This window comes from Geotrypetes seraphini, chromosome 7 (assembly GCF_902459505.1).
Source record: "Geotrypetes seraphini chromosome 7, aGeoSer1.1, whole genome shotgun sequence".
Taxonomy (NCBI): Eukaryota; Metazoa; Chordata; class Amphibia; order Gymnophiona; family Dermophiidae; genus Geotrypetes; species Geotrypetes seraphini.
Window position 1 is genome coordinate 122,557,280 of NC_047090.1, and position 23,701 is coordinate 122,580,980.

At 44.1% G+C, this 23,701-nt stretch overlaps 1 protein-coding gene across 2 annotated transcripts in view; it reads left to right on the plus strand.

Moving 5' to 3' along the window:
- The window catches only part of PLCB2 (phospholipase C beta 2), a 166,000-nt gene that overhangs the window by 42,437 nt on the left and 99,862 nt on the right, over positions 1-23,701 (plus strand). For both annotated transcript variants that reach the window (XM_033953411.1, XM_033953410.1), the window contains exon 3: positions 6,926-6,994. In XM_033953411.1, the coding sequence (XP_033809302.1) occupies positions 6,926-6,994 (69 nt within the window). The remainder of the gene's footprint in view (positions 1-6,925; positions 6,995-23,701) is intronic.

A 23,701-nucleotide genomic window follows, 5' to 3' on the forward strand; every position in this document is an offset into this window, starting at 1 on the left:
CTGTCTTTTTTCCTTCTGTCTCTCTCCCTGCCCGCTGTCTTTCTGTGTGTCTGTCTTTCGTTCTCGTGTACTGCCTGCCTGTCTTTCTAGCTCTCTCCATGGCCCCCTTCTGTCTCCCCCCCCCCAAAGCAAACCAAAATTGCTCCCTGGCCCCCTTTCCCTCTCCCCTCCACACTTCCCTGTGCAGCAGCAGCATTAACCCCATTTCCCTGTGCAGCAGCAGCAGCAGCATTCCCCCCTTCCCTGTGCAGCAGCAGCATTCATCCCCCCACTTCCCTGTGCAGCAGCAGCAGCATTACCCCCCCCCACTTCCCTGTGCAGCAGCAGCAGAAGCATTTCCCCCCCTTCCCTGTGCTGCAGCAGCAGCATTCCCCCTTCCCTGTGCAGCAGGGTAGCAGCATTTCTCTTCCTCGTTCCTTACCGGCTCCCTTGCTGAAGTTATTTTTGAGTTCAAAACTGCCGCCGCGGCTCCTCTCACAATCCGCACCTGCGTCGGAAGCCTTCTGTCTGATGTGATATCAGGGAGGCTTCCGACGCAGGTGCAGCTCGTGAAAGGAGGTGCGGCGGCAGCAACAGACTGAAGAATAACTTCAGTAAGGGAGCCAGCCAGACCGCGGGCTGCGGCCAGACCTGGAGGGACCTGTGTTAGACGGAGTGAAGGCGGAAGGAGGGGAGTCACCGCCTTGGTTGCCGCCTCCGTGGATAAGGTGCCTCCGCATGTGCAGTAGAAAGAGCCAGTGTACCACCGCTGGCTCCTTCTACTGCGCATGTCTGACACGGAGGCACACATCACAGAGTCAGGGATCATGGCATTGTAAGTGCGCATGCGCGCTTAGGGTTTTATTCTAGAGGATATAGGTTATTTGGATTTGACCATAATTTGCACATAATTTATGTAAATAACTGCTATGCTTGAGGCTTTTGGCAGAACTGTAGACTGGTTGCTCTTCAGTGTGTCTTTATTCCTCTTTGTAATAAAACTGCTGGAATGGAGGCAGTTCCATTCCATAATCTGAGCTCCTCAGTCTGGTTTTGCATTATGCAACATTTTAAATACAGTATTTAGATATGAAAAAATCTTCTAGAGCAATATCCAATTTTTTTTTTTCAATTTAAGTTTAATTTAATTCACTAATTCCAAAGCGGATTACAGGCAAGTACAAGTATCAAAATTTATAAAATATAATCAATTTTCAGATATCAAGTTAAAAATTGAATACAATTTGACAAATTGGTTATTAGTTAAAATATAAAAAATTCAGTTTAGAAGTTTACTGAATAAAAATATTTTTCGTTTGTGAAAAAGACTTCATAGGAAGAAGCTCTTTCACTGTATGGCAGCCTGATGGGTAAATAAGAACGTAAGAATTGCCATACTGGAACAGAGCAAAGGTTCATCAAGCCCAGTATCCTGTTTCCAACAGTGGTCTCTCGTGGTTTTCTTGGCATGATCCCCGAGTGGTCTGCCATTGCCTTCTCCTGAGGCATGGTGGATTAAGTGATTTGCCCAAAGCTAAAAGGGAACTGCTGTGGGACTTGAACCAAGACCTTCTGGTTCCCAGCCTGCTGCTCTGTTAGGAAAGGGAAGTAGCCTAATAGTTAGTCAGTCTCTCTCTTTCTCTGTATAAAAAAAGGGATGGATCCTGAAAGTCTCCTCTACTAGATTTCAAAGAAGAATTTAAAGTTGTTATTTTTAACATTATGCCTCCTAATATTCAAAACCTCTTTAAACCAGCTAAGAAAAGCATCAGATAAACCTATTTTTAAGAGTCTGTTTTCATCGCAGATGAAATTTACTACATGTCCATCATCTGAATTCATTTTCCTTTGAAATTTCACAAAAGATTTCTTTAATCAGGTGTGTAGCCATGGGACTGCCCCTCCCCCCCCCATTTCATGTGCTGTCTGCTGGTTTGGTTGGCAACTGACCCTGTGCAGGCAATGGGCCTCCCTTATGTATACTCAATTTCACTAAAACTATGCAAGTGGAGGGAGGGAGGGAGGGCAGGCAGCTTGGCAGGAAAAGAAACATCACTGGAAGAGGGCTTCTGTTGGTGGGGCTTGGGGACCCCCACCAGTCCAGGTGCATGGGGTTGCGATAGTGGGGGACAGAGAGCGGTGGGTAGGCAGGGCAAAATATTTCTTCCCTTCCAATCTGAGATCTGACTATGCCACTGCTCTACATGTTGAGTCCAACTAAGGTTTTTTTAACGAACTGTAAACCGAGTCGAGCTCCTTAGGGAGCAGATTCGGTATATAAAATAAAGATTAGATTAGATTAGACCACTATGCTTCTGATGCTATGTTTGTTCAGTTTTCTATCCTTAGACCTTTCTCTTGATCCCTTCTCTTTAACCAATGAATTTCTGAGTGTGTTCTGGACTCAAGAGTCAAAGAATAACTGGCAAGTAGAACCATATTTAAGCTAGTCCCTTTAAAATTTTCTTGCAAGTATATTTTGACTGATTTGAGAAAGACTAGATAGAATAGGAGAATTCCCTAACATAGTTAGCAGGGGAGAGAGGATTACTGTGTGACTCTGTCAGACTGGATTAAAATTGACTGAGTGTATTGACCCTGATACTTTCAAACCATGAATATGAAACACCTTCTTTGACCTTGTTATTATAAACAAATTTACTGAGTTTTACTGTACAATCTAATTTAAGGTGAATTATATACACTTCCCTATGAAGAATGGCTAAAGCGACTAGGGCTCTTCAGCTTGGAAAAGAGATGGCTCAGGGGTGATACGATAGAGGTCTATAAAATAATTAGTGGTGTGGAAAGGGTAGATGTGAAATGCTTGTTCACTTTTTCCAAGAGTACTAGTACTAGGGGGCTTGCAATGAAGCTACTAAGTAGTAGATTTAAAACAAACTGGAAAAAATGTTTCTTCACACAATGTGTAATTAAACTCTGGAATTTGTTGCTGGAGAATGCAGTGAAATCAGCTTGACAGGGTTTCAAAATAGGCTTGGAAAGAGGAACCCGAACTATAACTATGTGATGCTAGGTTCTGTGTTAGGAGCCACTGCCCAGGTAAAGGATCTAGTTGTCATATCTCAAAAAAGATATAGCAGAACTAGAAAATGTACAGAGAAGGGAGACATAAATGATAAAAGGATGGGACAACTTCCATATGAGGAGAGGCTAAAGTGGCTAGGGCTCTTCAGCTTAGAGAAGAGATTGCTCAGGAATGATATGATAGAGGTCTATAAAATAATTAGTGGTGTGGAAAGGGTAGATGTGAATCGCTTGTTCATTCTCTTCAAAAATATTAGGACTAGGGGACATGTGATGAAGCTACTAAATAGTAGATTTAAAACAAATTAAAGAAAATATATCTTCACACAACGTGTAACTAAACTCTGGAATTCATTGTCAGAGAATGTGGTGAAAGCAGGGTTTAAAAAAAGTGTGGATAATTTCCTAAAAGAGAAGTCCATAGGCCATTATTGAGATTGCTTAGGGAAATCCACTATTTATTCCTAGGATAAGCAGCTTACAATCTATTTTACTATTTAGGATCTAGCTAGGTACTTGGGACCTGGGTTGGCCACTGTTGAAAACAGGATACTGGGCTTGATGGACATTCGGTCTGTCCCAGTATGGCAATTCTTATGTTCTTAACCAGTTAAGTTATAGACAGTCAAACCCCCCCCCCCCCCAAGATATTCAAACGCCAGTCACTGGAAACAGCCCAGCATTGAATATCCAATATCACTGCCAGGGCCGGATTAATGGGTAGGCTCAGGAGGCAAGTACCTAGGGCCCAAACTTGCCAGGGAGGCCTGCTGCAAAAAGAAGTAACAAAATGACTCAGCTTTTTGTTTTTTTAAAAATGGTGACGGGCCGCCGGGAAAGATTGGCATCGGCGGCATCGGGCCCACCCCTGACATCGGCGGCAACCATTCTGTTGCAAGCGGTGCTCAACTCAAAGCTTCCTCACTGACGCAGCTTCCTGTTTCTGCCTCGGCAGCTCGCATCAGAAGCCAGCTTTGACCGAGCAGCAGTGCATGCCAGGCCCTGTCCCCAGGCCCGGATTAATCAATAGGCCCAATAGGTACGTGCCTAGGGCCCGAAACTGTGAGGGGGGCCCGCTGAAGGAGGATGACTCACTTTGCCATTTTTTTAAACAGCAATGGCCCCCTCCCAGCATCTATGGCAACAGGCTCCCCCTGCAGCAACAGCAATGCCCTCCCCCCCCCCCCCCGCAGCAACGGGAATGGACGGGCCCCCCCCAGCAGCAACGGCAATGCGGCTGGATTTGTTACAGAAAGATCCCGCAATGACTGCTTCTGCCGGTCCATCCCCCTACGATGTCACTTACTTGCTCCGGAAGAAGTAATGTCGGAGGGGGATGGACCGGCAGAAGCAGTTATCGCTAGACCTTCCTGTAACAGATTCCTCACCACTGCTGCTGCTTTCCCACATGCTGGATGGGGGGCATATGCTGGATGGGGGAAGAAGATAGAGTTAGTGAGATAGTGGAGGGGTGAAGGAAAGGAGTGGCAAGCTGTGAGTAGACACAGTGAAAAGAGAGAATCTGAGGACTGAATAGTAAGAAAGAATTTAATTTAGACGGAAGCAGAAAATAGAGAAGGAAGACCAGAGAAGAAAAGGAAAGGGAAGCGAGTGGAGACAGAGATATCAGATCTGAGTGGAGGAAATGAGAAGAGAGAGATGATAAAAAACCACAGGGGGGGGAGGAAAGTAGAGATGGAAGGGGAGAGATGCCAGACCGTGAGGGGAACAGAGGGAAGATGATGGATGCCAGACCAAAGGGGAGGGACAGGATGAGACATGGCAGGGGGAGACAGAGTTTCTGGAAGAGGCAGACAGGGGATGGAAGGATGAGAATGACAAGAAGATGAGGAAATCAGAAACCACATGACAAAGGTAGAAAAAAAATTATATTTTTTTATTTTATTGCTTTAGGATAAAGTGGTATTGTAGCTGTTTTGATAAATGGTTAGAAATAGAAATGGTGATCCTTTTATTGGACTAATTTTAATACATTTTTGACTAACTTTCAGAAACCAAATTCTTCCTCAGGTCAGGACAGGATACTGTAACAACAGTATACTTTACTGACCTAAGGAAAGAGGGTTTGACCTCTGAAAGCTAATTAAAAAATGTATTAGTCCAATAAAATGGTATTATCTTATTCTTCATTTTTTTGTTTTATTTTTATTTGTTAATTTGTAAAGTGATTTGTTATTTCTCTTGTTTCAAATGTACATCTGCTATCTTTATATTTTGTTCAGTTTTGGGGGATATGCACCACTGTTTCTTCACCCTCTAAACTGTACCGTTCCTTTGGTTTGTAGCACAAGCCAGCATGCTGAATGCTCTGCACTGCTCCAATGGTCATAGAATTCCTATGATCGTCAGAAGAACGCAGAACATTCAGCCCGCCAGCAAGCGCTAAAAACCTCTTCCGGACTTTTGTAAAAAAAAGTGTAGATCCAATTACTGCCATCATAGATGTACTTGTATATGTTAAAACTTTCAATAAAGATGATTGAACTAAAAAAAAAAAAAAGTGTGTGTGTGGGGGTGGGGGGGAGTTAGTTTGTGATTATTTATTCCATACTGGGTGAGGATGGTTCTGTGTTCTGTGTGTATGAAAGACATGTGGCTCCTTTTACGAAGGTGTGCTAGGGTTTTTAGTGCATGCACAAAATTACCATGCACTATAGTGTGCGGTAGCCGAAAATCTACCGCCTCCTAAAAAGAAGGCGGTAGTGGCTAGCGCGCTCGGGAATTTAACGCATGCCATTGAGCGTTAAGGCCCTAGCGCACCTTTGTAAAAGGAGCCCATGGTTTCTGTTAGCATTGACCAGCCTTGTTTGGCGAAATGCATCAGGCATGGTTCCTGGGAGCACCTTGAATAAACCTGATTTGAATCTCCTTATTGTCAGCCTATCTTCTTTTGTTCCAAGTTGGATTCTTTGGTGGACCGCTTGCCTTGTTGTTTTGTTACAAATTAACATACATGGAGTGGAACGTACCAGAGGAAATACAGATTTGGTTGTTTATACATACATATGGGTTAAAGTTGGACGACATGGAGTGAGGCAGTTGAGAGGAGTTGCAAACTTGGTTATTAATATAGACTTATGTTTCGGATAGTATTACGTATTGAAAGGGTTCAGAGTTAAAGTCCTGGGCAAGTAGATGGGAAGGGAAGGAAGGAGGGATTTGTTCAGAGATGTTTGGGGCTTGCATAGAACTAAAACTGTACACTGGCACTAGTTTGGTAATCTTTGTTATTTGTTTTGAATTTTATAATAAAAGAAAAAAAGAAATACAAGTGGAAATAAAGAAGTAAATAAGAAAACAGGTAAACAAATGGGGTCAGGGCAGGGGGCGGGATGTGGGCGGAGCTAGGGGGCCCAGTGAAGTGTGCCTAAGGGCCCTTGAAGAATTAATCCTGCCCTGCTCATTGCTAACCAAGGGACTTAGGTGGGCTGACTCCTGTGGTCTGAATATTGGGCTCTGTAGCTTCATCCATCATAACACACAAATGGAAAAATTATAAACTAATATATTTTCAATTTTGGTGGTCATCTATTTGCAATAAGATTTGAAAGATCATTGGCAGAATGTAATAATGCTTTGATTAGATTTAACAAAGTTTTGGGATCCCTTGGTTCAATTTTTTGGCAGCTCTGATTTTGACTAATGTTTTATTTTATGGTATATGAGTTGTAATGGAAATTGCAATGTGCAGTGATATGTTTTGTGTTTTTTTTTCCACTGCTTTACTGTGCATTGATATAAATGTATAAAATTAATAAAATGTTTGAACTTAAAAAGCAATTAGAATACAATTTGGACACGGTCTCATGCATCTCACCCTTGATATCTAGTAGATTGTTTGTATATAATAATCTGTTTGTTTGGGTTTTTTTTCCAGGAAATGGAGTTTTTGGACTTAACCAGCATTCGGGACACTAGATTTGGAAAATTTGCTAAAATCCCCAAGGTATGTGTTCATGAAAACATTCCTCGTTTAGAACTGCTGTATGCAACCATAAATGAGACAAAAACAGGTCAATGACAATCTAATTGTAAACATAGCACATCCCCCCTCTTTTAGTAATGCATAGTGTGGCTTTTAGTGCCAGCAGTGGTGATAACTACTCTGACGCTCGTAGAATGCCTATGAGTGTCGGAGCAATTGCCGCTGCAGTTGGCGCTAAAAGCCGCACTACGCGTTAGTGAAGGAGCTTGCTGTTCAGATTGATAGAAGTCAAATTGTGGACACAGCTCTTAGGGCTCCTTTTACTAAGGTGTGCCAGCATTTTTAGCACACGCAGCAGATTATCGCGCGCTAACCCTGCGCTTCACGGCAAGAACTAACGCCAGCTCAATGCTGGCATTAGCGTCTAGCACGCGCGGCATTGTAGCATGTGCTATTCCGCGCGTCAAAGCCCTAACGCAGCTTAGTAAAAGGAGCCCTTAGAATCGTGTGCTGTGTCTACAACTAGACAGCTATCAACTTGAACAGCGAGCTGTGTTCAAGTAGACTACTACTAACTTGAAGACTATGCTGTGTTTACAATTAGATTGTCACTGACCTGTTTTTGCCTCAGCCAGTGGCGTACCAAGGGGGGCAGGGGGGGGGCAGTTGCGCCGGGTGCAGCCTTAGAGGGGGTGCACAGCCGGCCAGGTCCGGAAAATGGTCGATCGCCTATCCCGGGCTCCGTGATAGACTCACTTTGCCTTGGCGATTGACCATTTTCTGGACCTGGCCGGCTGTGCACCCCCCCTAAGGCTGCCGTCGTAGAGGAAGTTCGGGCCAGCCAATCGCTGCCTGGCTGGGCGGAACTTCCTCTCCGACGGCAGAATTGACATCGGGGAGAGGAATGCTGGTCGGCCCGATGCAGGGAAGCAGGGAGAGCTTGGGGCAGCCGCGGTGGTGGCTTTGGGGCCTGTTCCCCGATGGTGGCAGCAGTGGCTTGGTGGAGGGCAGGGAGAAAGAAAGAAAGGGGGCAGGCAGGGAGACAGCAGAGAAACAGAAAAAAAGAAAGGGGGCATGAAGAGAGAAAAAAGAAAGGGAGGCAGGGAGAAAGAAAGGACAGGGAGAGAGGAAGAAAAAGTTGTGGGAGGGAATGAGGTCTGGAGGAGAGGAAGCATACAGGCTGAAAGAAGGGAAGAAAGATTGGATGCACAGTCAGAAGAAGAAAGTGCAACCAGAGACTCATGAAATCACCAGACAAAGTAGGAAAAATGATTTTATTTTCAATTTAGTGATCAAAATGTGTCTGAATTTATATCTGCTGTCTATATTTTGCACTATGGCCCCCTTTTACTAAACCGCAATAACGGTTTTTAGCGCAGGGAGCCTATGAGTGTCGAGAGCAGCCCTGGGCATTCAGCGCAGCTCCCTGCGCTAAAAACTGCTATTGTGGTTTAGTAAAAAGGGAGGGGTTATATTTGTCTATTTTTGTATGGTTGTTACTGAGGTGACAGTGCATAGAGTCATCTGCCTTGACTTCTTTGAAAAAACCCCAGAATAGGAATGATAATTAACATTTTCTCAGCGTACAGTGTGCTTTGTGTTTTTTTTTATTTTATTTTATTGTTAGTAGATCATTTTGACTTGGTCATTTTAAAAGTAGCTTGCAAGCCCATAAAGTGTGGGCACCCCTGAGCTAGAGCGTTGAAGCTGCGTGTGGCTGCCGTAAAGGTCATCTCTGACACAACCGGAAGTTGCATCAGAGACGACCTTTACGACAGCCATATGCAACTACAACACTCCGACTGCTGTAAGAAGGCAGTTTAGACATTGCCGGCCACAGGGCAGGGAGGTTTGTAGGACCAGGCCTGTTGTCTGGGGGGAGGGGAGGGGGGCGTTGTAGATCTTGTTGCCAAAATCGGAAAGGTGAGAAAGGGAGAAAGATGGGCCTGTGGTGGATGGAGAGATTGAGAGAAGGGGGCAGATGATGGGAGTGGGTAGAAAGGGGAGAGAGAAGAGGTCAGATGATGGAAGTGGGGAGAAGGGAGAGCAAATGCTGAATGGAAGTGGAGAAAGAGAACACATACTGGATGGAAGGAGGGATAAAGAAAAAGGACATATGCTGGATGGGGAAGAAGATAGAGTTAGTGAGATAGTGGAGGGGTGAAGGAAAGGGGTGGCATGCTGTGGGTAGACATAGTGAAAAGAGGGAAACTGAGGACTGCATAGTAAGAAAGAATTTAATTTAAATGGAGGCAGGAAATAAAGAAGGAAGACCAGAGAAGGAAAGGGAAGAGAGAGAGGAGAGAGAGATGCCAGAGAACGGGGAAGGAGACAGAGATATCAGATCTGAGGGGAGGAAATGAGAAGAGAGAGATGCTAAAAACCATAGGGGGGAGGGAAAGAGGGATTAAAGGAGGGAACAGAGGGAAGATGATGGATGCCAGACCAAAGGGGGGGGGGGTGTCTTGAGGAGAGATGGAAGGGGGAGGCATACAGTTTCTGGAAGGGGCAGAGAAGGAGAGAAGATGCCATATTTTATCCCCCCTTTTACAAAACTGTGGAGCATTTTTTAGGGCCAGCCGTGGTGGTAGCAGCTCTGATGCTCAGAATTCTATAAGTGTCAGAGCTGTTACCACCATGGCTAAAATCCACACTACAGTTTTGTAAAAGGGGGAGGGGTTACGGTAGTTTGTGATGACATATTCCATACTAGGCGAAGGTGTTTTCTGTGTTCTGTGTGTTCAAAAGACATGGTTTTCTGTTAGGATTGACGGTGTAAGATTGATCTGTACTGGTCTGGCTTGTTTAGTTTTACAATGGGTGTATTGATGTACTGCTCACTGCAATATGTAAGATGCTGCCTTTTCCTAGGTACTCATGTGTGACGTGTGGCTTGTTACTAAAAATCATGTTTTTCGTACAGATGGGGTAGGTGGGTGCCAAAAAATGTTGGGCCCCAAGTGTCACATATGCTTAGTGTGACCATATGGCTCCAGAAAAAAGGGGACGGATTGAGACATCCGGGTTTTACTTCCATTGAAAGCAACCAAGATGTCTCAATCTGTTCTCCTTACTTTCATTGCTTTCAATGGAAGTAAAACCCGGATGTCTCAATCCGTCCCCTTTTTTCTGGAGCCATATGGTCACACTACATATGCTAGGTACGCCACTGGCCTCAGCCCCTGCATCGCCCCAGAGAGGGGCGAAAAATGGCCATGTTAAGCAATTGAGAATTGGCAGTGTTCATTGCAATAAAATCATTTATTTATATTTTTATGCTGGTCTGCTGATTTTGTTTTTGAACTAGATCTTACAGATTTTGCAGATCACTCGCCTATTTTGCAACCGTGAATGGGAATTTCTTGTGAGAATAATTTTCAAAGGCTTAAAATGGATGAGCACAGGAACTGTTACTACGGTGGCCTGGCACACTAATTCACGTGCTAACTGCATGCTCTGTTAGGGGGCTGAAATAGGGTAGGATGTTGGCAGAGAATGGACAAGGAGTACATTATAACTATTGTACAGTACCTGTCACTTGTGTAGTTAGAATGAGTGCGCTTACCTTAAAAGGAGGCAGAAAATGCATCTGCACTTACAGTCTTAATGTTTGGTAAAGAACTACAGTAAACTCTCAGTTAACTGGATAAATGTAGATGCCAGTTAAACTCTCGTTGCTTGAGAGTTACTATTAAAAATAGGCCTAACTAATACTATACCCCACACTATGCCAAACCATGAACTGTTCCAGACAAACTACCGGACATGTGGTAGACAAAGTGTGGGGGTACTCAGGTGTGGCATGCCTAAGATCCCGTTTTCAATGGGATAGTCCTGTTTTTCGATTCCCTGTCCTGTTGTCCCCACACACAGCTTCAGGACGCCAAAATGTCCCATTTTTAGGGACAGCGTCCTGAAGCTGTGGTCGGGGACAAGGGGACAGGCAATCACTTGCCCTCCCTGCCGTACCCGATTCAAGCCCCCTCTCGGTCCACTGCCGCTGCTTGCCGGCCTCTCTCCAGTACTGATTCAAACCACCCCCACCTGGTCCGCTGCATGCCGTCCAGAATCCTTCTTCCCGACGTCAATTCTGACGTCGGAGAGGAAGTTCCGGGCCAGCCAGGCAGTGATTGGCTGGCCCGGAACTTCCTCTCCAATGTCAGAATTGACGTCAGGAAGAAGGAATCTGGATGGCAAGCAGCAGATCGGGGGTGGTGGAATCGGGCGCGGTAGGGAGGGAGGTAGGCAGGCTGGCTTTGGGGGAGATAGGCAGGCTGGCTTTGGGGGAGGTAGGCAGGCTGATTTTGGGGGAGGCAGGCAGGCTGGCTTTGGGGGAGGTAGGCAGGCAGGCTGGCTTTGGGGGAGGGGATGGGACAAAGGCTGGAAGGCAGTGAGGGAGACATAGGAAGGAGGGAGGAAGGAAGGAGAGAAAAAGGCAGAGAAAGTGGGGGGTTGTAAGTAGAAGAAAGACTAGAGAGATAAAGGCCTGGACCAAAGGGGAAAGACAGGAGGCAGAAGCAGGACTATGGGAGGTGCAGACAGAGGGGAAGAGACCCTGAGGAAGAGCAGAGAGAGGCAAGATCATAACAGAGGAGGGAGAAAGAGGGAGATCTGGAACAAAGGTACAAAGAATAATAATAATAATAACTTTATTCTTATATACCGCCTCAATCGTGCGACTTCTAGGCGGTTCACATCGAAGAGAGCTGGACTATCAGCGAGTTACAATATGCAGATAGTCAGTGACATTACAGTAAGCAGAATCTTAAAACTGCAGCGAATTACAATATACAGTATGTTTAGAATTTCAGAGGGGCCCTTTTAGAAAAAAGTAGCGAATTACAGAATACAATTTGTTAAGAATTTTCAGAGGGGACATATTAGGAAAAAATTGGAATTAGTGTTTGGAGTAGTTAATGTTTAGAACTGACACTGGATCTGGGGTCAATAAGGACATAGGAAGGGGCACTAAGGACATAGGAAAGAGGCGCTGGGGACACTAAGGACATAGGAAGGAGGCACTGGGGGCACTAAGGACATAGGAAGAAGACCCTGGGGGCACTAAAGACATAGGAAGGAAGGAGGGAGGGAAAAGAAAGGGACAATTGTTGGGCCTGAGTGTAGAAAGAAAGGATGCACAGTCAGAAGGAAATGCAACCAGAGACTCATGAAATCACCAGACAGCAAAGGTAGGAAAAATTGTTCTATTTTCAATTTATGATCAAAATGTGTCAGTTTTGAGAATTTATATCTGCTGTCTCTATTTTGCACTATGTTTGTCTATTTTCTATAATTACTAAGGTGACATCTTTGAAACCCCCCCAAATATAAATGATAATTAACATTTTCTCTGCATATAGGGTGCTTTGTGTTTTTTAAATTTTTATGGTTACCATTATGAAATAATAAGATATTGTGTGTACATGAAAAATGAATGGAAGAAATTGGGGGTGGGGCTAGGGCGGGATTGGGGGTGGGTCTAGGGCAGGATTGGGGGTGGGACTGAATATTAATAGATGTCCTGTTTTGATGAAAAAAATAAATGGTCACATTAGGCATGCCAAGTTTACAATTAAATTTCTACCAGAAATTTATTTATTTATTTATTTTTTTCCATTTTTATTTAAAATATTACAGTATTTCTTTGATAGTTTTTTTTGCTGGTTGCTTGCATTCCGGTTAACAGAGAGTCTCATAAGAACAGTCATACTGGATCAGACCGATAGTTGATTTAATCCAGTATCTTGCTTCCAACAGTGACCAATCCAGGTCATAAATACCTGGCAGAATCCAAAACAGAAGCAAGATTCCACATTACTGATCCAAGGGACAAGCAGTGGCTTTCCCCATGACTATGGACTTTTAATCCAGGAACTTATCCAAATCTTTTTTAAACCCAGATACGCTACCTACTGTTACCACATCCTCTAGCAATGTGTTCCAGAGCTTGACTATTTGTTGAGTGAGAAGATATTTCTTCCTATTTGTTTTAAAAGTATTTTCATGTAACTTCATTGAATGGCCCCTAGTCTTTGTACTTTTCAAAAGAATAAACAATTGATTCACGAACTCCTCTTGTATGAGGAAAAACTAAAGAGGTTAGGGATCTTCAGCCTGGAAAAGAGATGGCTGAGGGGAGATATGATTGAAGTCTACAAAATCCTGAGTGGAGTAGAACAGGTACAAATAGATCAATTTTTCACTCCATCAAAAATTACAAAGACTAGGGGACACTCGATGAAGGTACAGGGAAATACTTTTAAAACCAATAGGAGGAAATATTTTTTCACTCGGAGAATAATTAAGCTCTGGAATGCGTTGCCTGAGGATGTGGTAAGAGCAATTAATGTAGCTGGTATTTTAAAAAGTTTGGACCAATTCCTGGAGGAAAAGTCCATAGTCTGCTGTTGAGACAGACATGGGACAGTAGCATGGAATGCTGCTACTATTTAGGTTTTTGACAGGCATTTGTGACTTGGATTGGCCTCTGTGAAGACGGGATATTGGGTTGGATGGACCATTGGTCTGACCCAGTGAGACTGTTCTTATGGACACCACTCAGGATTTTGTAGCCCTCAATCAAAACCCCCTTCAACACTCTCTTTTCCAAGCTGGAAAACCCTAACCTCTTAAGCCTTTCCTCATATGGGAGGAGTTCTATCTCCTTTATCATTTTGGTTACCCTTCTTTTAGAGAACAAGCTGGGCACATCCCTATCAGTTACTGCACAGCATTTGCACTTACTGTACATTAATGTGTGCAGTTAAAGTGCAGTAAGTGCAAAATCTTACCACACCTTAGTAAAAGGCCTTCTCAGTTTGAGTCAGGACCAAGTCTAGGCAAACTTGTGAAAAAGTCAACTACACATGCCATGCGCATAGTTTCCTACCTAATCTTCCCTCAACTGTTCTCCTTCTTTCTAACCTCTTCCCTCTACCTCCACAGCCCTTAGTCCTTTTCCATTGCCTCCCACCACCACTTCTCTGTGAAAAATACCACATTATCATAAAAGCTGGCCCTGATATTGGTGAAAGAAATTTTCTGCTTTAGAACATGCCAGCTATTACCAGTGGGGAAAAAGAGGGCTGCATTAGGTTGGAGTTAGGAAGTGCACATGAGAATGCCATATTGAGATCCTTACTCAGATTTTAATGCATGGGTGTTACACCTGCTTCAAAGTCAGTGTGAAGTACATGGGTAAAAAGTACTTAATTCCCTGGTAGGCCACAGTTTCAAATTAATGTTCTGTGTAAAGTTTCTTTTTGGAAACTGGGGCCAGCAGGAAGCCCCTATTCACTTTGCTTCTTCCTTGAAGTTGGCACAACATATATACACTAAATGAAGACTCTGTCCCCCATATTCAGACCGTGGGGAGGCAGCCTGGCTACCTCCTTTGGTCTATGGCAATCCCAGATATTCGATGCAGGGGCCATATCTGGCCCCCGTCATTGAATATCCAGGTCAGAATTCACTGCAGAGGAATTAGCCAGCCTAGACAATATTCAGCAACTGGCCAGCTAAGGCAAATAGCGAAAGATAGACCTGATTTTTAGGTAGGCCTATCTAGCCGCTAGTCTTAACCAGCTAGCCACTGAATATTGATGGTGACTAGCTATGATGTGCGACATAGCCAGGGACAGCCAATCCGGTGAATTGAATATTCAGCGAGATATAGCTGACAATTTCTCGCTGAATATTGGTGCATAGCCAGCTAAGTGCTCCTGGCTGGCAAAGTACCTCTGAATATCAGGGAGTTTATGTTTATTTTGTTTACAGCCTGGCTACCCTGAGTAGGCCTGCTGTTACTATCAGAAGCTAAGCAGGGTTGGGCCTGGCTAGTATCCTGATTGGAGACCACCTGGGAATGCCAAGTCCTGTAGGCTGAGGAGCCCCAAGTTGGGTAGCAGCAACATAGTGGAACTGCACGGGAGAAGGCAATGGCAAAGCCACTCCTGTATTCTGCCATGAAACATTACAGGGTAGATTCTTCACTGTGCATATTGCCATGCGTCAGAGACATAATCCATTCATCCCTTTTCCAACCCAACTCTGAAAATGTCCTACTTTTCAAGTAAGGATAAAAGCTCACATATTGTTTTCCCAACATGTATTCTTTTACCCATGGGGAAAAGGGAGCAAATGCCATTTTGATATGGTTAACCATGTGATTACCTCTGCTGCTGTCTCTGAAAATTGTCTTCAAGATATCTATCAAATTTTTTAATTCAAAGGCTACAAACTAGTGCTTTGTAGTGTTTCCACCTGGGAAATCAAATTTGAGCCTGCTAATGGTGAACCCTTGTTTTGAAGGCACTAGAAATATGACTTACAAATGGATGCCTATGAAAGCAAGCATCCTGAAATGTGCATGTGACCAGCACATACAGAATAGTCCGTATTTCGTGACCTCTTAAAACTGTCTGCAGAGCAATCTGAAGTGATCTCTTTGCTAGTTGAAGGCTCTGCATTTTGGCCCGGATTCTGTAACTGGCACCGATTTTTTTTTTTTTTTTAAGGCATCGGTAGGTGCCCAATCTCAGTAAAAAAAAACATCATTTAAATGACTTTTTTTAACTGAGTTTCAAGGCGCTTACTAGCGCCCCAAAAATTGGTGCTTCCATAGGTACTTTAGGCCTTCTAATACCACTGTGGGCATAGCTAACGCCAGAAAGTAGCATTAGGTGGCCTGAAGCGTCTACGGAGATGCGATTCACATCAAAGGTAAGCGCCAGAAATATAGGCTTGGAAAACCCAGGTCTACATTTCTGGCACGTACCTTTGCCGGAGGCGCAATTCTGTACCTGATGCTGTCACGTGATTGACACAAGATCGGTGGTCACTTTTAAGGCAGCTGCCAACAGCAGTGCCGGTTACAGAATCAGGGCCTTTGTGCTTTACAGGCACACTGGTTTTTCACTTTCTAATAAAGGTAATTACAGCTTTAGGTGCTCAGTCCAGGCGCGTCACTGTAACTCATCTGCGGCAGCAATTGGGCAAAAAGAATCAGTAATGTGTAAGGTGAAAACGAGGCAAAACGATTTCAAATCTGAAACAATTAAATTCCTGTGCTTTCTTCCCAACAAATGAAAAGTGGCCTATGAAAAAAATGATAAAATCTCTTTTGCCTCACAGCCACATTGATTTGTGTTTCCTGTGGGTATATTTGCATAGAAGTACTTTGCCTGATTTTTGGATCTGATTTGCACAGGTTAAGCTGATAGGGAAATAGGGAGCAGTGGTAGAGAAGTAGCCAGCACATGGATATGTGCCAGTGGGGCTAGTGGAATCGGGTCGATGCACATAACTTCCTGTCATGACACTGTAGAGTTACCATATGGCTCCAGAAAAAAAAGAGGATGGATCGCGATATCCGGATTTTACTTCCATTGAACGCAATGGAAGTAAAACCCGGATGCCACAATCTATCTTTCTTTTCCTGGAGCCATATGGTAACCCTATGACATTTATTTATTTAATTTTCTATACCATTCTCCCAGGGGAGCTCAGAATGGTTTACATGAATTTATTAAGTACTCAAGCATTTTTCCCACTTGTAAAATCTTTCCATGAAGCCATCCAATCTGAGGTACCTCCCTGTTTTCATAGTCCTTAGCACTTGCTGGATCCCAATATGCATGATAGGTCTGTCTAACCATCTCGCTTCATCCTCCGTCACCTTCCCTAAATGCAGAGACCCTAGATATCAATCAAGATCCCTTTCCATTACATCATTCTCACACATATATAACTTCTGATAATATTGAACAAACTGCTCTTTAATGTCAAGTTTCAAGTTTCAAGTTTATTAGGTTTTTATGTACCGCCTATCAAGGTTATCTAAGCGGTGTTTACAATCAGGTACTCAAGCATTTTCCCTATCTGTCCCAGTGGGCTCACAATCTATCTAACGTACCTGGGGCTATGGAGGATTAAGTGACTTGCCCAGAGTCACAAGGAGCAGCGCGGGATTTGAACCCACAACCCCAGGGTGCTGAGGGTGTAGCTTCAACCACTGCACCACACACTCCTCCTGTCCGAAGTTCTAGCACAAATCTGACCCTTAGCTGATCGCACCAGAACGATGTTATTCTGCATTTTCCATGTTTTCAATCTATGTGCCACCAATCTTCTGGTTTTATTGTTGAAACCTTTGCTTCAATAACTGTAATTTAAACTTCAAATCCTCTACTACCAGGTCTTTGAGTTTACAGCACACCTCTATCAGACATCTATAAAGATCTTTATTGTATGGTGCATGCTTCTGTGTTTCCTCCAACCTACTAAGCTCCTGGGCCAGCTTGCAGTTCTCCTCCCTCCTTCATTTCTTGCAATAAGAGGCCAGCGAAATGATTCTCCCTCGCAAAGTAGCTATCAAGCCTTCTCAAACTTCCCCTGGAGAGGCCCCTCCCCCCTCATTCAGTAGCAGATGCTCCTCCACAAACCCCCTAATCTGTTCAGTCTCCCCTGGATCCTCAAGTAAACTGTCATTCAACCACCAGTAACTTAAACCATGATCTTTGCCCCAGCTTCTAAGCATCAACCACACTGGAGCATGATCCGACCAAGTCATGGACTCTATCCGAGATTCAAAAACCTGAGGCAATAATTCCTTCTCTAAGAAAATATAATTCATGAATAGGAATGATGGACCTGTGAATAATGTGCAGCCCCTGCCCAGAGGATCGAGCCACCTTCAAACATCAACAACATTAAGCTCTTCCAAGAATCTCCTAAAATCCCATCTGTCCTTCTTGTGATACCCCACATAATGCCCCAAATTGTCTAAATGAGGGGCCAAGATGCAGTGAGACCCAGAAAACAGCAACAATCATGATGCCAGCCGTGGAAGTCTCAGAGAGCAAAACAGATTGAAATTGCCCCCTAAAATCAAAGATAAATAATCCCTTAAAAAGGATCCCTGCCTCTCATTGGGAACATAAAGATTGACCAAAGTGTACTTATCCCCCGAATGTCTCTCATCAGCAGTAGATAGCGTCCCTGAGGATCCCCTACTTCCTGTTGTACCTCAAACCCTATGTCTTTTGCTAATATAATACCTACCCTACCTTTCTTTGTTTCCCCCTTAGCCGAGGCCCAAAACCCTCTAGGAAAATGAGAATTAATCACATTTCTTTCATGTGCTCTTAGTACATGTGTCTCTTGTAAAAAACAGATAGAGACTTGCACTTGGCTTAATTTTTTAAACAATGCCTTCTACTTATATGGAGAATTAAGGCCTCTAACATCATAAGAAACCACTTTCAGTCCTTCCCCCCCACACATCTTTGTTTCCCTTTCATCTGCACCCATGACCTTCTAACCCACTTCCCCCTCTCCCCCCTCCCACATTCCCCTGTGAGAACCATTCCATATTCCCACTCATTCATAATGAAGAACCCTTCGGCTTTATTCATGGTTTCATCACACCCCATTGCACATTCATTCTCCCTCCACCCCCACTACTACACATACAAACCAGCATACTCCCACCCCACCCCCAATCCCCACACACCACACACCTCTTACCTCCCACTCCACTCAATCATCTCACCTGCCCACAATGTCAGATAATCCTCTCACTGTCCCACCACACCTCAACATATGATGTGATGTCTCTGGTTATCTGACAAACTGCATCGTCTAGTTCTTGGAGACTGATGCACCCTGCCCTCTCTGTTCCACTCTCTGCCAGTGAAACTCTGACAACCGTTGGTGGACGTCCATTCTCCAAGATCAGCCCCACACAGGACATCCACCCCACCTTCTGCAGCATCTCCTTATCTTCCGACAGGGTGTACACCCTAATATTGACTCCATTCACCATCGCAACTAGTCTTAAAGAAAAAGTCCAACAATATCTAAGGCTTTGGTTACCTCCCAGACAGTCCTGCGTCTCTGTAGAGTAGCAGCTGCCAAATCCTGGAACAGTTCTACATGAACAACATTCCAGTCCACATCTCCCATAGTCTGCACTTGTTGTAACAGTCACTCTTTCAGAATGAAGCTTTGGAAGAACACCACAATATTTTGTGCTCTGTCTTGTATACGGGGACCCAGAGCCTGATGTGCTCTTCTATCAATGGATCTAAGCATCATCCTGAAGCAACCTTCTTGTCAGACAAGTCACCAGAGGTGTAGTAAGGGGGGGAGGTAAGGGGGCAGCCCATCCCAGGTGCCATCATTCTAAGGGCGCGACACCCCTCCGCCTCTCCGCTCTCCTCCTGCTTCTCTCCTTGCTGTGTACCCCTTGCCTTCCTCCGTATCTTTTTCACTTCCCCAGTGTGAGGTTGCTGCCCGCATTGGCATTGGGGTCTCTCTGATGTCACTTCCGGGAAGTGATGTCAAAGGGCGAGCTGACACCGACGTGGGCATGCTGCTATGAAAGGTGGTAAAGCAAGTTATGAATAGCCAAAAAACATAATATAAATACTCATTTACCATGAAACATGCCAGGTACGCTCTCACATTAATATGAATATATTCGTAGCAAGCACAGGCTTGTTCAAAAATTCAAGAGGATGAAAAAGCCTCAGAACCCAAACCCTTGCCAATCAGAGAAATGGCTAAAGGTAGGAAAGGCAGTGAACCTCACCAGCATAAAAAAAATCTCCTCTGTTATTGAAAAAGCTCTGTGCAATGCAATATGGAAACAACAGGATAGACATGCAAGCTACTTATCTTGTACAGGGGATCAGCACATCAATGATGGCCAGCGTTTCACAATTCTTGCTGCCTCTTTGTAGGAACACGAAAAAGCTGTGTCTCCCTGCACTCCCTTGCCAAATTGGGGAACATTCTTATTTTACAGTTTAAGAAAGGAGCATCACAATATTGGAAGAAGAGTCACAAAACCTATGGGTTCTAAGAACATAAGAATTATCTTACTAGGTAGTATCAAAGGTCCATCTAGCCCAGTATCCTGGACAAGGTTCCGCATGAATGACTACTTCGAAAATTTGCGAGCCATGAAATTGAGGGTGAAGTATTCATGTGGATTAAAAACTGGCTGGCAGATAGGAAACAGAGAGTGGGGGGTAAATGGACAATACTTGGACTGGAAAAGCATTACCAGTGGAGTGCTTCAGGGTTCGATGCTTGGACCAGTGCTCTTCAACATATTTATAAACGATCTGGAAATTGGTATGATGAGTGAGGTGATTACATTTGCAGACCATACTAAGTTATTCAGAGTAGTAAAAATACAGGAGGACTGCGAAGATCTACAACGTGACATAAACACACTTGAGAAATGGGCAGTGACATGGCAAATGAGGTTCAACATGGATAAGGTGATGCATTACAACCAGGACGCGGGAAGTCATCATGCCGCTGTATCGAGCGATGGTGCGCCCACATCTGGAATACTGCGTTCAATATTGGTCGCCGCACCTCAAGAAGGACATGGCAATTCTTGAGAGAGTCCAAAGGAGGGCAACGAAACTGGTAAGAGGGCTGGAAAACTGCCCATATGCCGAGAGGCTGGATAAACTGGGGCTCTTCTCTCTAGAAAAGAGGAGGCTCAGGGGGGATATGATAGAGACCTTCAAAATACTTAGGGGCATAGAGAGGGTGGACAGGGACAGGTTCTTCAGACTAAAAGGGACGACAGGTACGAGGGGGCACTCAGAGAAACTGAAGGGGGATAGGTTCAAATCAAATGCAAGGAAGTTTTTCTTCACCCAAAGGGTCGTGGACGTATGGAATGCGCTCCCGGAGGAAGTGATCCGGCAGAGTACAGTACAGGGATTCAAACAGGGATTGGACGGATTCCTGAGGGAAAAGGGGATCGTGGGGTACTGAGGGAGGTGCTAGGGTGTTGCATAAGTATAGACAGCTCACCAAGTCGTGCAGGTGCAAGGCCGGAGGGTTAGGACTTTGAGGGGAAGATAGGACTTTGATGACAAACCTAGGGGGCTAAGGGGGCCCCTTCTGGTGATTAAGGCAGGTCATGACCTGTTGGGCCACCGCGGGGGCGGACTGCTGGGCGGGATGGACCTGTGGTCTGACCCGGCAGAGGCACTGCTTATGTTCTTATGTCAGTAACAAAAATCTTATACACGAATACAGGATGTCCGGGGCAGTACTTGGAGAGACCCCCCAGGAGAGAGACTTGGGAGTACTGGTCAACAAATCGATGAAGCTGTCCATGTAATGTGCGGTGGCGCAAAAAGGGTGAACAGAATGCTTGAAATGATTAAGAAAGGGATCACGAACAGGTTATCATGCCACTCACCTGGAATACTGCGTCCAGCACTGGTTGCCATACATGAAGAAGGACACGGTACTACTCGAAAGGGTCCAGGGAAGAGCTAAGGGGCTGGAGGAGTTGCCGTCCAGTGAGAGATTAGAGAAACTGGGCCTCCTCTCCCTTGAAAAGAGGAGACTGAAAGGGGGATCGAAACATTCAAGATAATGAAGGGAATAGACTTGGTAGATAAAGACTGGTTGTTCACCCTCTCCAAGGTAGAGAGAACGAGAGGGCACTCTCTAAAGTTAAAAGGGGATAGATTCCGTACAAACGTAAGGAAGTTCGTCTTCACCCAGAGAGTAGTGGAAAACTGGAACGCTCTTCCGGAGGCTGTTATAGGGGAAAACACCCTCCAGGGATTCAAGATAAAGTTAGACAAGTTCCTACTGAACCGTAGCGTACGCAGGTAGGACTGGTCTCAGTTAGGGCACTGCTCTTTGACCTGGGGGCCGCTACGGGAGCAGACTGCTGGGCGCGATGGACCAATTCTTATATTCTTATGTTCTAACAGTGGCCAGTCCAGGTCACAAGTACCTGACAGAGTCCCAAGATTTTATGCTGGGATAAGCAATGGCTTTCCCCAGTTCTACCTTAATAACAGTTTATGGACTTTTCCTCTAGGAATTGCTTTTACCACCTCTTATGGCAATGAGTTCCAGAGCTTAACTAAGCACTGAGTGAGAAAATATTTTTCCTATGTGTTTTAAATGCAAGAGGGGCCACTGAAAAGTTCTCAACCCAACCAAGAAGAGAATGATGTGGAGCTATGAAACTTACAAGTTATTCCACATTTTTCTTGACACTTTTCATTTCATTTCATAGCATTGAAACAAAAAGTGTCAAGAAAAGTGTAGCATAACTTGTAGGTTTCAATCATGGCTCCACATCATTCTCTTCTTGGTTGGGCTGAGAACTTTTCAGTGGCCCTTCGTATTGTGATATCATAATGCCTCATTCCACCAACGCCTAAGAGCCAACCTCATCAGTAATGTCACAATGGCTTAGTTTCCCTATACTTATGCCCCTTTAGTAGATGCATTTGCCTCACTGAAACAAAAAGTGTCAAGAAAAGTGTGGAATAACCTGAAAGCTTCATGGCTCCGTATCATTCGCTTCTTGGTTGGGCTGAGAACTTTTCAGCGGCCCCTCTTACATACCTCATACCAGGTGTTCAATTGTTAGTGTTATAATGTGTCACAAAATCCTCTAACTCTCTCACACTAACTAGCTCTTTCAATTATGGCCTCTTCCTTTTGGGGATTCCCACTATGGGAGTGTGGGGATGTTGTTAACTTTCAGTTCTGTTCCTTACTAGGGGAGTGAGAGGAATGGAGAGGAGGAAGTGCTTAGGAAGCAAGAAAACATTTCCTCTGGAGAAAGATAACATAGAAATGTAATAGCCATGGGTTCATGTATTCAGCAAGCTATGTTATCCTATTGCTGTTTTCGGAAATTAATTAAGACCACTTTGTTCGATAAGTTTATTACTTAATGAGAGTTTTATTATTGAAATTCTATTTTACAAATATTTGTATTTTTTACTGTATTATTGTATTTCGCTGATTGTCCAGCACTTTTTAGTGTAAACCGCCTAGAACTTTTGGTTATGGCGGTATAAAAGAATAAAGTTATTATTATTCCCACTTGAAGAAGAAATTGTAGTCTTTCTCCCATTAAATCTCATCTTTCTATTATAATATCCCCCCCTATAAACTTTTATTTTGAAACACTGTCACATCTAATTTGTGGTCACTTTTTCTGCATTTGGTCAAAGTCTATGTTTTGTTTGCATGACAGAGCTGAAGTATTCTGCTAGTATGTAATTCTTTCTAGGGAATTGTAGGTGTTTGGATTCTTCTGCTTTCCCAATAAGAGGTATGTGGCAGGTCACCACAATGTGTCTTCCTAGTTAGTTGCAGGAAGAACATTCTGGGTCCCTGCCCCAGAGTGGTGTTATCCAAAGATATTGAAGGCATAACCTATGTTCTATTATAGGAAAGTAGCTAATATAACCCCCTTTTACTAAGCCATGCTAGAGGTTTCTACCGCAGCACGGAGCGCTAAATGCTCCAATGCTCATAGAATTCTTATGAGCATCAGAGCAGCATCAGATGCTCAGTAAAAGAGGGCCATAATGTTTTAACTTATGGAGGGAAACATAAATTCAAGTGTTAAGGGAGGAGTCTGGGCTCTGCCGTTCCTGGATGTTCCATCCCAGTAATTAGAGGTTAAGAAAGATATGGATGGATCAACTGAATATACAAATGATGGCCACTAGATTCATCAGTTTTCCATTTTAATGAACTATTTATTATTAATTTGGGGTGTGGGGATCAAGGAGCACCTTTTCAATTTTCTCAGAAGGCAACTTATTTTATCAATTAATACGTACTTAAGTCAAACTAAATTTCTGGCTATTTTGGACTTTTTAATGACTCAGTACCCAGAGACCTGGTTTATTGCTAGTGATGCTGTTTTAA